This window comes from Drosophila kikkawai, chromosome 3L (genome assembly GCF_030179895.1).
Source record: "Drosophila kikkawai strain 14028-0561.14 chromosome 3L, DkikHiC1v2, whole genome shotgun sequence".
NCBI lineage: Eukaryota > Metazoa > Arthropoda > Insecta > Diptera > Drosophilidae > Drosophila > Drosophila kikkawai.
The window spans coordinates 23,945,240-23,961,124 of record NC_091730.1 but is presented as its reverse complement, the minus strand read 5'-3'; the positions used below and the strand labels follow the sequence as shown (position 1 = coordinate 23,961,124).

Sequence of the window (15,885 nt, the reverse complement as noted above, 5' to 3'; positions counted from 1 at the left end):
GTGTTGGGGTCCTTTGAAATTACATCCCTCTTTTCGCGTTTCATCGCCTTATTTGGCCAACTTCTGACGCTTTATGTTTCGCCATGTGATTCGCTTTTTTCCGCTCTGCCTTTTTTTATACCTATTTCACGTTTCGCCTCCACATTCGCACTCGTCTTTTACGATTGTTGTGTTTACTTTGAAGTCTTAACTGCCCTGCGATGTATGCTAAAGTTTTCCAATGGTTTTTCTTTTATTTCCGCTGCTCATTTGGCGCCACAATTTCTTGGTCAGCACTTGCTTTGTGTTTTTTGGGAATATTTTTGTATATGTTGCATATTTTGTGTTTCATGAGAGTAAGTGATGGTCGAGCTGCTTACATAAGTGGCAGCAATTTGCAGAGCAGTTAGTCGGGAAAACACTTTCCGGGCGGTGGGGAAAACTTATGGAAACTTGGGAAAAGCGCGCCTGCGACAGGCAGCGGTCTCGGGAAAATTTATAATGGGATCTGGCAAACTTAAAGAGGTCGAGCAAAGATAAAGTTTGTTTCAAAACGAAGGTAAATGCGGGATTCCCCACTTTCCCAAGTTTTAAAGCTGTGATCCACAAAGAAGGCTTATTTATACCCGGGCAAGAAAAGTATTTAAGGAAAACACAGCCTAATCTCACTTTCTAAGCCATTTTGGGTACCGGAAACCAAACTAATTTTTTCTAGTAAATATTTTTGCCTCAAAATGCCGCTGGCCAAACATTTTTCAATTATTCATTTTGTTGGAACTCAACCGCCTCCCATCCATCGCTCATTTGTGCACTCGCGTTTTCCCATGGCGATTCATTAATAAATAATTTCTGCACTTCCTATACCGGGCCATATTTACACGCCTCTTGGCCGCCGCCTCCTCACATCCGACGGACGGACTTGTGTACGAGCCGACGAATGGCTAAGACTGTAAAAATCGTGTTTGTCTTTCGAACTCAATGAACTATTTTTATTTATTTATGTAGTAGATTATTGCCTGGCGTATGCGCGTGAAAATGGTGCGCTTAAATAAAATGAAATTAAATAAAAATAAAAATAGCGTTAGTGCCAGCATTCGGGGCAATGTGGTGAGAATGCAAAATAGCATTGCGTCTCCTCCAAGTATTTACGAATGCGTTTTACACATGTTCTCTCTTTAATGTGGTTTTTTGGAAATATATTTTAGCAAGGTCGTCTAGTGTAAAAGAGATCATGATCATAAATAATCTCATGATCTCTCTCCTATATTGTTATCACATTTCCCAAGCAGACAATGTAAAATGTTAAGAAAGCTACAGAATTTTCACACGCTTTTGCCGAAAATGTGTTAAAAATAAACCAAAGCAGCGCAAAGGGGAAAATGCAAAAATGCGAAGCTTCAGACCAAAGCAAAACCCACCAAAGATATACCATGTGTTCGTGTGAATATATATTTTGGTATTCAACAAGCCAAGAAACAAGGAACACCCGCCGCCGTTTCACACTAAATTAAATTTAATTGTGTTTTTTTGTTTTGTTTTTTGTAAAAACAAATTCGTTGCTGCTGAGTATATTTTGGTGTTTTTCATCTCATTACTGCGGTCAGACAAATGCCGCGGTTTCAATGTCTGTCCTTAACACGGCATTGGAATGCCGGGAATTTCGTTGAAAACGACATTTTTGTCTAGCAGCCAACACGCCCAGAAATATGCAACATGTCTTCCTCCCCTTCCGCAGTAGTACTATATATCCTATTGTTCCTCTTCTACTCTTTCTTTCCGAAGGCTCCACCCAAAGGCACGCAACGTTCGACAAGGACTCTGCACTCGGGGAAAAAATGAGTAATTTTGGGGAATATTGTAAATAGAATATATTTTAAGTAAGATAGATGATATATGACAAAAAATTGTCCTGAAAATATATTATTTCTAATATTTATTTTTAATCCTTCACATTATTTCTTAAACGGAATGCAAGTCGCTGATACTATTTGTAAGGCAGCACCTAAGGATTTGGTCAAGTGTAGTTCGCATACTGGCTGACTCATAAGGCATTTTGGCTAATGATTGACTGACTGACGAACTGACTTACTAACTAACTGACTGACTGCCTGCCAGTGGAATGACTAACCAGCGTGTGTGACTTTTCCCAGTTGTGTGTGGGCTTTCGGCGACTTTGCGTGTAGTTCGTAATTTAAGTAATGTGGGTCGCCTGAAACCTGAAAGCTGAAACCAGAAAACCAGAAAGCTGAGTCCTGCGTATTCCTGTTATTTTTGTAGTTGTTGTTGTTGTTGCTAACGCGATTTACCTTACCGAGCGAAACACGCGCCACAGCTCCTCCGTCGTTACGGTTTTTGGCATTACCTATTCCTACGACCTATACCTATACCTATGCCGTTACCTGTGCCTTTCAGCGTTTCAGGCGTTACCCCAACGTAGTATACTATATGGCATATATAGGCCCCCGACGACTCTGCGGCTGTATAGCAGCCTAATTGTCATTGAAGGCAACCCACCTAAGACATAAATTCAATTTCTTTCTGTTCGATGTGACAAGTCTTGAAGGAGCCAACCCACTCGGGTGACGGGCGGGCACCCCCTAATTCGCCAGCACCCCCTTTCGGTGGCCTGCTTCTTCTTCTCATCGTCTTGTTGTTGTTGTGTGTTTTGTTTTTGTTGTTATTATTTTTTGATAGCCACCTTTTCGTGTGTTGCTTTCTCGCGATGTCGGCGCCGCCCTCTTGTGCTCTCCGTTCCCTTGGTTTCTTATATGGTACCCTGTACTTGAAAAGTTTATGGGGTATTTTAGGCAAAAACTTTGGGAAATTATGTTAGGGGATGCTAATGCAATTCCAATCCAAAATCCATTTTTAAAATATTAGAATGAAAAGATTTAGCTTAATATTAAATATAAAACAGTTTCCTATTTCCCTATAATCCTTGCTCCAGGGTATCTCAGGATCCAGACACTCTACCCTCAACCTTTCTTGCTTCTTCATTTTCGTGTCTTGTTCTTTTGGCTCCGCGGTCGCCCTCTCTCTGTCTCAGACTCTATATTTCTATCTCACTCTCTCTATGCACTGGCTGCACCTTGACACTAATATTGAGCAAAGTAAAAAAAAAATTGCAACAAAAACAAGAAAAGAGGAAAGCAAGTGCAACTAAAAATAGTCGGAGAGAGACCGCTAAAAGCGAATTGATTGGTGTGTGCGTGTGTGTGTGTGTGTTTTGGGCTCTTCATGCGGACACTTGGCGATTTTATTGTCAAGTTATAATTGGTAATTGATGCCGATACCCAAACTGATTGTGTTATGATACAGTCCCCCTCTCATCAGGCTAATTACGGGGGATTGAAAAGACTCAATGGCTTTTGATTGATTTTACTTAGCTTGGTCTGGGTTTTACATAAGCTTTATATAGTTTTAAGTTTGAAGTCCATTTTAAAATGGTTTTACTTAATTATATCTTTCTTTTAGTTTTATTGTACTGCCTGTATTTCTCTATTAAACACTTTTAGTGTTTATTTTGCATGGAATGAAATGAGTTTTTCCTGAGCTTGAGCTTTTAGCTGACTTTTCTTGTATTATTTATAAATTTAAAACTTCTTAGATTAATTTTTAGTTCAATTTTGTTAATGAATTTAATTATATTTGTGTTTATTTTGCTCGACTATTTTATTTTATTTATTTATAGTTACATTTATAGTAAGTCACTTTTTCGTCAATTTATATATTTTTTCAAATTATTTTGAAAACGTATTTTGTATTATATTTATTTTAACATTAACGCACATTTAACATAGGCATTTTCGGAGCTTAATTCCGTCGACATAGACTTTTAAGGATTATAATTTCATAATCACTCCGTATTAGACTTTATTTTAAACTGTATTCAATTATTTAGTTATTTAATAATTAGAGTTTGAAGTCTAAACCATATACAGTTTTTTTAAAAATGCTGTTTTTCTAAGTTACTTAATTGATGGTCCCATCGCATGCATTTAGTCATAACTTTATATTTTAATGCATATATTAACGGTGGGCCACCGGTGCGTATACTTAACACAGTCCCTGCTTTTAAGTCCCTTGCTTACTAATTCTCTCGCCTTTAATTTTTAATTACCGTTCTTTATTTTTGATGCCACTCAATCTTGCAACACTTATTGTCGCTTCACACGCTCCTCGCTGTGGTTATTGTTGCAGTTCTGCTGGCATCACGGCTGCTGCTGTGGTTATTGTTATTGCTGGCGACGGAACACCGAAAGAACCCAACACCGAAGCTTTACATAACTCACTCGCTCACCACTCACTCACTGCACAAAAAATGGTAATAGAAGAAGATGGAAGCACGTTTCGGCTTGGACCTGGGTTCGGGGAGACGTTAAAAATTCAAAACATAACTGCACACTTAATATCGCACATTGCAATTTCCATGCGTTTTTCAATCATTTCCCGAAGCACTTGGGTTGCCACTTGGCCTGGCATATTAATTCCGATTCTTATTCCGTTTTCTTACTTTTAGCCACCGATATACGATGATGATGATATATACATATATCTGGAGAGGTGAAGTCGATATTACTACGCTGGCTGGCGCTTATTGTTTGGCCCGTCGCAGTGGTGACGAGCGAATCTATCCGCCTTCGCAGTGCTGTTGAATTGCAAACCCGACCCGAACTGAGCCCTCAACTGACCAAGTTTTCCTTCTCATGCATTTTCTTTGCTCGTTTTCGGACTCACGGAACGGCAGGATGACGAGGCGAGGCGGACACCGAAATGTCTCTGGTGCGCCGCTTGCTTTTCGATGTCGCCCATTGTTCGGGTCTTTTCGGAGCCAAAGCTCGACAATGGCTCTCCGGGAAGCTCCTTGGCCCGACCACCAGCTTTTCCGAGTGACGAAAGCTCCACAGCTGATTGCCGCAAAATGCATGCGGTGTTTGGCCCACATCCCCAACCCCGGCCATGCCCTCGCCAGCTGTCTGTCCTGCGCCCCTAAAAAAACAGCTGACGAGCCGAGAGGTCAGCCTCCGTTCCGAAAGAGACACGGCGCGGAAAGTGACGCAATCCATTGCGGATGCACCGTGGCGCACAGTGGGATGTGAAGAGGGAAAATGTCACTAAGAAATATCAATAATTTTCAATAAATTGCCTTGAGATTCTATTAGGCTCAAAAACATTTCTTCAATGGATAATTACAGCATTAATATTCAATAATATGTTTCACTAAGTCGTATTTTTAGCACAATTATATAATTTTTTAGGAAAATCATAATTAAATAAGAGGTAAATCAAAACATTACTAATTTCAATGTTTAAAACTTCAATAGGCAAATAATATGTAAACAATTTAATATTCATACTAAAATTTAATTAGTTAAATTTAAAATTTATAAAAAACGTTTTGTAAAATTATAAAAAAAAAGTATTTTCAACATTTTGAAAGTTCTAAAAAGTGTATAAAACAATAATTTTTAATATTTTATTTTTAGCTAATAAAGATTTTAATGTCGAATTGGATTATATGTTATATGTATAACATTTGGCAATCATTCGTTTTTGGCCATCAGATAGCTGTCATATTTTCCATCATTCCATCACTTGCATTCTTTAAATCAATATTTTTATAGATTTTAGACAAAAAATCTTAAAAGAAACCATAACTAATTAAAAACAACTTAAATACGAAAACTTTTCTGTGCTATTTTTTTAAGGTTAATAAATCAACATATTGAATTTGTATTTTTGTTAATGAATTAAATAATATTGTTGAGAAATGTAATTCTTTTAAAATGGTGAGATTTTTTATTATGTTTTTTATAGGATCAACATAGTGTCGATGAAAATATACAAACATGTATCTAAAAAGTTCGAAAATCCAAGGCTACAATTGTGACCGCCCAATAAAACCTCTCCCTTTTTATTTGAAATATTAATTTTATTTTTAAATTGCAATTACAATTTGTTGTTTGTTCACTGTTTGTTTTTTATGCTAAGTGTTATGTTAATTTATATTTATATATATATATATATGTATATATATATATATTTCACACATTTTCTTGCAAACAATATCAATAATTCTTTTAACCTAATAACAGATGCACTTTTGTTGGGTTTCTTCTTATTTGGTTTGTTGCTTCTCCTAAACGAGAATGTGTTTTTTGCTTTCAATATTAATCTCTTTTATGGTTCATCCGTGAATCCGGCCTGACTCCGCGATATTCCTCGAGCTTAAAATTAAATTACAAAATACAATGTATAACTTATATATCCGTAGATACGAAAAACAAAGCGCACGATGCAGTACTATATAACTTAGCCTTAATCAGTTGCAGAACTAATTACAATATTACTGTAATAATATGGTGGAACCGAGGAGGAAACCAAATCAACAACGTAAAAAGCGCAGTACAATACACAACATTACCCTCTAAATTTATTTTAATAAGTATTCGAATCGTTTATTTCGTAATGAGTAATAAACAGCTCCTCCATTGCATTTGCATTTGCATTTGAATTTGCATTTGAAGTAAAGCGCTTGCTCTGGTGTATAATGCTTGTGTATATATATATAGGGGTGTATATATATACTATAGATAGAAATATATGTATACGTGGCATATAAAATTATCTCGGCGCAAATATTCGCTGCTGAAGCAGTTAAAATGAGTTAGTTCTTGGGTTTGGTGGTGATTATGTTGTTGATTTTGAGTTTTGAGTTTTGAGGATGAGATGAGCGCGAAAAATTGGTAGTATGTATAGGCTTCAGTTAAGGTAAAAAGGTAGGCGTGGCAGCGGCATAATGCAGCATTGAGTATTGGGCTTTCATTTTTGTATTCGTTTCGGGGTACTTCCCATATAAAGCAATTGTCGTCTGACGTATATCCTCGAGACTGCGATCGGTTTCTTAGTATGCAGAGCGTTTAAGGTTAAGTTAGGGTTTAGTATTTATAATTCGATTTAGTATCAAGTGAAAAATATGATTTTTACATTTCCTATGATACAAAACTAGCCGAATTTGGGTGACGAATGTACTTGAAACTCGTATTAAATGCGCTTGTGTGTAAATATATATATTTTGGATGTATGGGGCGATGCATATAGATGTATACTTCGTATATGTGGGTATATGCTGGCGGACCTTGTCTTGTATATGAAAGTAAACACGGAATATAGTATATGGTATATGTCGGATGTTGTACAATATATGTATAAAGAGTTTCGAGTTCCGTGATCGACGTGGTGTATATGATTTATGCATGTATAAATATATGAATGTCATCTCTCTCTCTTTAAGTCGGTGAGCTTAATTTTGAATGTATGTTCAGCTTAAATGCGTTTTCTCTTGAGTATCTTCCATATGATGAGCGATAAATAATCTGATGTATCGTAGTTAATGCTAAAAAGTAATTTCATTTCAATATTATTGCATGATTTGTTGTGAGTTTTTGTGTGAGTGTCTCAATACTTTTTAAATAGGTTCGTTTATATATTTGTTAGATTTACGCGACCTTACTGGGTTTATCATTAAGCATTTATTAACTCGTAATTTGTGGTTTAATATTTGTTCTAATCACGTTTTAGTATCGTACCGCCCTCACATCGTATATCCTCCCTCTGACTATTTTGATATTGCTGTCATACACAGTTTCAGTATATAGATCTATATCCTTTTACATTATACACATACATTATTGGGGCTCCCTTTACACTCCGCACCGTACTTCCAGCTGATTCCACAAATTGCTGAGTTGCCATTACATTTTGTTTGTTTAGCTTTAAGTGGATAAATGGACGGTTTTGTTTGGATTTCATTAGCTTTATGTCGATTTCTTAAGTCTTTTAGTTTCAAATTATCGTATGTGTTATAGACAGGACTCTCTGATTGATTGGCTTGGGTGGTGGCAACAAAATCCAAAAGCTATAAACTATAAAAACCACTTCAAAGTTGGGGTAGGTAGGGAAGGAACGATTCAATGTGATTGTTTTGTGGGGCTGCTCTTTAGACTGAAGGAAACACTATCTGGCTTAGACGCTTAGCCCTGCGATTTGTGCATTTTTGGACAGCTTGTAGAAGCCTTCTCCTTTCCAATAAAAATATACATACATACAAATTCCAATTGAATTTCTCTCCTAGGTTTTACTCTTCTTGTCGCTGGTGCAACTCAACAATTTGTACAATCGCCGATCCACTCTATACATAGATATATATATTTCGTCCCAGTTTATTTATACAAGTATTTGGTTAAGAAAGCTTTGTTCATCTCATGCCCATGCAAAATATATATGATTTCCTTGGAAATTTCGTTACTTTAGTGTGCTGTATATCGGTTATTAGCCATTTGCTCCTGTGCTTTTGCTTAGTTATTCGGTATCCTTATGTACATTATAAATGTCTGTCAATATCTGCTATATCCCGAGCTCCTCTACCGCACAACACTCTTTTGATCGTCATATATGCTTGTCTGAAGTTTGAAAGTTTACGCGTTTTATATATAGTACTTCTTTGTTATTTAGGAAAAATAGTTTTTGCGTTTCTCGTCTCGCTAGCAAAATAGTTGTATCGATTTTTATTTATTTATTTCTTTATTTTTTTAATATTTTTTTAGAAAAAACAGCAACGCTAAGTTAATGCAAAAGTTATCGGTTTTTTTGAAGTTTATATATTTCTTTAATTTCCGTTTCCGTTTAGTAAGTAGTCAAAGATCAGTGCATTTTGCGTAATATCCTTTATACACTCTATACAAATCGTCGGCGAATTTTCACGAGTGTTGCTACTCCATTTGCGTAGCTAAATTTGAGGACTAGTCTAGATAAAGAAAATGACTCTAGAATAACTGCTTCGACTTAGGCTAGGGCTAACTTGATTTCTTCTGTTTTGTATATATCTTTATATATTTTTACACGGTGTTTTTTATTTGCAAGCTTTTTAGGCGCGGCGGCAACAATGTCCATCAAAAAGAACATTACGAAAAAGTCACTCAAAAAAATCAACAATAACTCGAAAATCAGGTTCGATAAAAGCTAGAGCAGCTAGCAAAGTTCTGTTCAATCGACCCGACTTACTATATATGCTAGTGTATATAAATTCCACTATTATTGCTTTGGTATTATTATTCTGGAGTTTTTGTGTGAGTGGCTTTTACTTATTTTTTGAATATCTCTGGCGGATGGTGTTTTTAGGAAAAATACTGTTTGAGTTTGAGGCCAGCGAATGCTAACGACTCGGCGTCCCCTAGTTGGAATACAATATCTGGTTGCGGTTGCTGTTGACTAGTGCCATATCAAAACTAAGATCCTGGTGAAAAATGTAACTAAATCAGAGAAATAATTCTCATGCGATTGCACTACCGGACATCGTTGTCGCCTGACGCTCACTCTGCAGTTCGCGGTTGCGTTCGTGTTCAGCGGTCTCAGAGCTGGAAAATAATAAGGAAATGATTTAGTATTTAAATATATAAAAATAATTATTATTAAAATATATTAATTTAATTTCAGAGTTCAGTTTAGTGTTGATTTTCAGTTTTTAAAATGTAAGCCTAAGGCTTTCTATAAGAAGAAAAAGTAAAGCTTGCCAAAATGTTTTCTAAAAATGTATGTTTTCTGGTAAAAATATTAAATATTATTAATATTGATAGGTATATCAAACTAGATACAAAGCATTTCTATTTTCTTTGAATTTAAAGTGATTTAATGTGATTATTTACTTATTTCAATTACTTTTTTCTTTAGATAAAAATCATAAGGAGAATCGCGCTTTTTATTTATAATATTTTAAATTTACTTACTACTGATACTATATTTTACTTTCTTAATATTTCTTATGTTACATACTTGGATCGTACTGCAATGGGACTGCCGGGAATGTCAACGGGATTGGCATTATTATTGTTCGTGGTCGATGCCCTGCGGCCGTTGCCCGACTTGTAGGAGAATATGGAATCGTTCTCCATGTCGCTTTCAATCTAAAAGAAAGTCAGTTAGTTGTAAACTACATTTAGAAATAATAATAAAATAAATCGATGGAGATTTGTCAAAACAATTTAAAAAGTTTTGGAAAGTGGGCAACCAAAATTTCACCAAAGCTTATACAAGTGTTTCTCAAACTTTGTCTGAAAACTCAGAGATGACTTGGCCCAATCTCTCCTTACAAATAAACCAGTTAACATTTTTAATTTTTAGATCTCAAAGAGTTTATCAAGTACTTTCCATCACTGTTCTAATTGATTTTGGATTTTCTAATTAGTTTATTAAAACCCACATCTATTATTTCTATAAAAGGAAATGCACTCACCACCTGACGCTTGTAGGATAACCTCTCGCTGGATACTGATCCGCAGGAGGAGCTCTCGGACACGGCCTGAGTGACACTGGTGACCGTCGGCGGACTGCTGGGACCCGGGAACCTCTTGGAGCACACCTGTGACTGGATGTGCTCGCAAATGCGACGGAAACGCCGAATATTACCTGAGGGGAAGAAAAGGGGAAGGTCAATTAGGCTGTTTACCCAGTGCGTTGATAGCACCACTTATTGTTTACCTGATAGCAGCGTAAATGTCAAAGCAAACAACATATCTGCTATGTCGCCCTGTTTGCAAATGGCACTGATGTCAACCTGGAAGGTGTTCAAAAACCATTAGCAAAAGAAAAAAACCATTAGAAAAGAAAGCTAAGCCACTCACCTGGAATTTGACATGGCGCTGGAACATGACGGGTCCATTGCCATTCCTCTTGTACTCCACCCGAAACGAGGTGGGCGAGACCACACTATGCGACAATTCAGCCATCTTGAGAAAAAGGGAAATCTGTATTTTGTAAAGATTTACATTAAATATCTTATGACACTTACGGATAAAAATGCGTGTATCAAATGCGCCTTGACCGTGGCAATGGGCTTCCCCTTGACCAAAATCGTAAAGGTTTCATCCTTCTCGGTTGTTATGAGATTACCAAACCAGGAACGCTTGGTCAGCTCCGGGGAGGACTCCGGCGTTAAGTGCACCTCATCGGCAGAAACTAAAGGATAACACCATTATTTATTTATAGTAAAATTTTAATTATTTTCAAAATTATTACTTACCCTGCATTTTTCTGCGATGGAAACGCGGACTACCCAGGAAACTGTTCTTGATGTTGGTGAGTCGTGTTTTCCACAGCTGACCGCCAGGTGTATTGCAAGGTGAACCGGGCATGCCCGGACTGCTGTTGTTCATCATGGGCGAGCCATTGGGATTCACAACTGCAAGGAAGACACATATGTTAATGCTGAGGCTCAAATTTATTCAGAAAATATAAGATCATAGGCGAAAGCGACGTTTTGTAAAGGTAAACTTCTAATTTTTACATCTTTTAAAGCATACATATATATAGATAGCTCAAAAGATGAACTATATGCAATGAGAAATATAGCCGTGTCTTCTCAACACATCGACTTTTGCTTTCACATGATCTCTTTGGACTTCTACAGGGTTTCTAAGGGGCATGCACACACCACTATTCGACTCTGGATCGTGGAACATAATGGCAATGGTCGGACCTGAGTTGGCACGATGGTGCACCGACGGCGAGGCGGATTGGGATCCGCTTGAGTTGCCGCCCGGACTGCCTGGCGGCATGCCGCATTCTCCTCGATCCCTTGGCGATCCTGGTACTCCACCGCCGCCACCGCTTCGCTCCTGACGCAGTGAATCACGTCGCTCGATTCGCGGTTCCCGCACCACAACTACATCGCCCTCGATGCTCTTTTGGGAGCTATGCGACGGCGTCCTGCTGACGGACGAGTGATGGCCGCTCCGATCGCGATCGCCGTACGTGGAGTGTCGCGTTCCCGCCGCCGGCGAGGATGGGCGAGAGATAGCATTCGCCTGCTGCTGGGCTGAGCTCATCGGGGAGTTGCAGCGCGTCGGACTGTGATATGAGGAGCTCCGCACCGACGAGGACACTGTTGTGGGCGAGCGCCGTTGGTGGTTTCGTGTGCTGCTGTACGAGCGGAAGCTGTGTGGTGAAAGAAATTAAATTCTGTTCTTTAAGTTGCCAAAAAACGAGACTTACTTAAAGGCCTGTCGTCTGGGCGTGAGCGGTGAACCCTCTGAGATCTGTCCATAGCTGGGTGCATTGGTCCCATTGATGCGACAGGTGTCCAGGCGCTTCCGCGGCGGATCCACAGCGTCCAGTTCGCTGCGGGATTTCTGCGCAATCTCGTCGTCATCCTCCAGCGCCGGCCTTCTTCGCTTCCGCTCCAGCAAAAGGAAGTATATAACCTTTTCAGTATTATGACTGTGTAGGAAAAATAAACATTAGGTACATGAAAATTAAATATATATTCACTATAGTTCATTTATTAATTTAATTCAAATAATCATTCAAACCCACCTTGAACTAAGCAGCTCCTGGATGAGTTTCTCCTTCTCCTTAAAGCATCCCAGCGAGCAAATGGCGTTGAGCACATCCGGATCCACCGCAGTCGCTGTGGGAATGACATGTGTTTGCACCACCTCCATCATCGGCAGCTCCAGCTCCAGCTCACCTTTGCCACCGGCCGTGACCCAGGGATGTCGGTTGATTTCGGCCAGCTGGATATATGGATATTCGGCAGAAGAGAAACGGGAAAAAATAAAGCAAAACTGGTTTTTAGGGAGGAACTCCAGGGGGGACTGGGTAAATAGCCGGGCAACGTGCTGACCCAAAAACCAACAAAAGCCCGGTGGTGGCTACAAAATGACTCACCACCCCATTCGCAAAAAAAAATGTAACACTGTTATTCTTTGGTGATCCTTTGCCGTAATCTTTTTTTTTATAAAATTATTTGAACCTGCAGTTGCCTTTAAATCAAACAATTCATTTAAAAATTGTATGATTTCAAATTTAAAATTTTCAATTAAATTAAATAGTAAACTATTCAGGCCTGCTCCGGTAATCGAAAACGGCAAGAATTTTTCGTTTTCGTTTTTGAAAACGAGAAATTGGTGCTCCGGTAATCGAAATCGAAAGATTTGTTCGATTTGAAAAACGGGCACCTTTTTCTGGCCGGAATGAAAAGTAAATGGCTTTTTTTATATGAAATCAGATCTTATTTACAAAAGGAAAAAAATAGTTTACTCAGTGGTCTATTGATGTTTATTCCACACCACCACAAGATCATTCTGGCAGGTAGTTATTTTATAAAAAATTTATTTCTGACCCCACCTCAGATTTGACAACAAAAGTTTTGCCGTGTTCAACCAGTTTTCTCGGTTTGGCGATAGGTCGATAAGTTCACCGCAAAAAGTTATCGCTAAGGTTGCCATATTGTTGGTGGAACGAAACAGCCAGTTAAAAATACTTATAAAATATAAATGAATACATTAATAACTTTAAAGGACCGCCAAAATGGTTGTTTATAAATAATGCTATTTAATGTGATTACTTAAATGGTCCAAATTAACCAAATAATTATTTGAGACCACCGGAATTAAAACTGTGAAAAGTGTGGCAGCATCTTAGGTGCCTGGATTTGCTTAATTCTACCATTTTTTGCCTTTTTCTGGCTTAGAAAAAGGGCAATTGTAAATATAATAGGCAGTACTTTACGTTGTTTGCTTATTACCAACAACACAAGTTAGCTGCTTGAGCAGTGAGAAACGATGAGAAATCGAAACATCCGATAGCAGAAATTTGCCGAAAACCGGAGCAGCTAAAAACCAAAACGGTTCGTTTTCGCCCAAAACGAAATCGAAAAAATTTTACGATTACCGGAGCAGGCCTGATTACCTAAGTAAATATGGCTATTTCAAAAATAAAAACCTTTTTAAATATTATTTTTTCCGTTAAATAGTTTATATAGAAGTTTGATCTCAAGTTTTTGGTTGTTTTAGTTTTACGCTAATATCGATATATTCGTTGAAATAAACAATTTATTATCGCTTTTTCAAGTGAACAAATATATAGAAAACGGTGCTTTAAATCTTGTAAATAAAACATAATTATTCTTAAAGTAAATTTCGTAATTTCGATCAAATAACAAATTAAATATAACATTTTTTATAGAAATAAATTATATAAAAATCATATAAAAAAACCTTTAACATTTTTGATAGTCTTTGTGATAAACTTATATTTTTCTTCAAGTGCAGGCAGTCAAAGAAGGAATTGCCCGAATGGGCATTGTTGGGTCACCGCTGCACTTGGCCGCGGGCGTGGCTGCGGGTGTCGAGTGCGGCAAAGGATGTGTGTTTGGATGGGGACTTGGAATATGTATGACTGTGGATGACTCACCGTTAGCCGCCGGTCTGGATTCACCTCGATCATGCCGCGGAGCAGTGTCTGGCAGTCGGGCGGCACGAAGTGCGGTATGTGAAAGACGCCGCGCTTGACCTTCTCGAGCAGCTGGCGCAGGTTGTCATCGTCGAAGGGCAACGCACCCACCAGCAGGGCGTACAGGATTACGCCGCAGGACCAGACATCCGCCTTGCGGCCATCGTACTTCTCGCCCTGGAAAAGAGGAAAATGTGAGAAATGGAGAAGGAAAATCAGAAATTGAGACATGAAGATATTTTCAAGGGGCGAATGTCTATCTTTTTGTGTGTCTGTCTGTCCATTTGTTTGTTTGTTTGGTTGTTTGTTTGCCGGGGACATTTCATTTATGTTTGCTTTCAGCTTGATTATTTGGAAATTCGATTGGCCATTGTGCGTGGTCCCCAATCGTTAGGACCTTTCACCCCTTTTATCGATAAACCATTCCATTCATATGGGAAACGTTATAAGCGACAATGGGTAAGGTTTTACCAATTTAAAAAGTTTCTCCTATTCTATTTCTTTTCTATTTAAAGACCCCAAAGGGGGTAGTCCAGTCCGTTCAACTCGGTGACGTCCATTGACGTGTCCATCAAATGCCAAGTTCCCAGCCATTCCTCTGCCATTTCCCGGGGGACGGTTATTGACTTGGCAGGTAAATGGCACAATGACTCGCAGTTTGTTGCCCACCACACCACACACAAAACACAATATGTAATTGCAGCACGACTGTAAATTACAGACCATGTGGTTCCAGTTCCCCTATTTGCTTAGAGGCAACCAGCTAAATCTTTAAGCACGAAGGTGGGGAATTTATAATGAACGACAGGTGATTTAGCAGGGAAAAGGTTATATATATAATACAAAATATATGTGATGGAAGAAAAACCTACTGCACTGCTAGGGAAATTGTTTCTGGGAAATGTTTTAAAGTAATTAACTGCAACATTAGTTACCAACATTGTAAGTAACTTCGATTCAAGTATAAAACTTACATTAATTTAATGATTTCCCATTTGTATCCGAATAGATCTGTAATATATTTTTACCCTTCTACAAGTGCCTCACGTATATCCTCTGTCAAAAGTTACAAGTCCCCCAAGCCGTGCATTACTCATAAACACATTTTCCAATTACAGCTACTCTCAAAACTCCAATTTGTAAGATTATACTCCTTGTGTTCGCTCGATTACCCAAACCGACTTTTGTAGGTAAGCCTAAACCAGCCTGAGGCTTTGCTTGTGGCTTAAACCCCTGCTACCACGCCCTACCAAAGATTGATAAACGACCACTTAAGTGATTGAGTACATGGGCTTTCCACGCAATTTTCCCCTACAAATTGTCAAGGTTTTCCCCTTGCACAGCGCAGATTTGGTTAGCAGACATCAATTAGGTGGTGGGGGAAACTACCACAGCTGAATATTTATAAAAGAAGGTACATATATGTATCTATATCTACGTATAGATAAGCTAACATCACGTAGCCAGTCAGATTTATAGCTTGGCCGGGCTATATATGATAAGACGGCACGAGGAGATATTTTAAAATTCCCCTTATGAATTTATTACGGGTGCAGGAGCATGAAGCTCCGCCAGAAGCTGCAGCATGTCCTGCGTGAAGGGAAAGCAATGCAATAC

The 15,885-nt window shown here is 38.3% G+C and overlaps 2 protein-coding genes across 3 annotated transcripts in view; both read right to left on the bottom strand.

Moving 5' to 3' along the window:
* pHCl-1 (pH-sensitive chloride channel 1) overlaps positions 1 to 4,821 on the bottom strand; it is a 62,240-nt gene extending 57,419 nt beyond the window's left edge. The window contains exon 1 of the mRNA XM_017179654.3: positions 4,493 to 4,821. The gene's annotated coding sequence lies outside the window, so the exon portion shown is untranslated. The remainder of the gene's footprint in view (positions 1 to 4,492) is intronic.
* Positions 4,822 to 5,896: 1,075 nt separating this feature from the next.
* Positions 5,897 to 15,885, bottom strand: part of sff (sugar-free frosting) — a 30,386-nt gene continuing 20,397 nt past the window's right edge. The window contains exons 6-16 of one of the 2 annotated variants that reach the window (XM_017179650.3): positions 14,230 to 14,445; positions 12,349 to 12,548; positions 12,028 to 12,252; positions 11,468 to 11,970; positions 11,057 to 11,215; positions 10,826 to 10,992; positions 10,659 to 10,763; positions 10,516 to 10,591; positions 10,271 to 10,443; positions 9,811 to 9,941; positions 5,897 to 9,395 (exon numbers count right to left, since the gene is read on the bottom strand). In XM_017179650.3, coding sequence (XP_017035139.1) covers positions 9,311 to 9,395; positions 9,811 to 9,941; positions 10,271 to 10,443; positions 10,516 to 10,591; positions 10,659 to 10,763; positions 10,826 to 10,992; positions 11,057 to 11,215; positions 11,468 to 11,970; positions 12,028 to 12,252; positions 12,349 to 12,548; positions 14,230 to 14,445 — 2,040 coding nt within the window. In that variant the 3' untranslated portion in view covers positions 5,897 to 9,310. Of the gene's footprint in view, positions 9,396 to 9,810; positions 9,942 to 10,270; positions 10,444 to 10,515; positions 10,592 to 10,658; positions 10,764 to 10,825; positions 10,993 to 11,056; positions 11,216 to 11,467; positions 11,971 to 12,027; positions 12,253 to 12,348; positions 12,549 to 12,702; positions 12,862 to 14,229; positions 14,446 to 15,885 lie in introns of those variants that run through there. The other variant, XM_017179652.3, reaches the window with a different exon arrangement.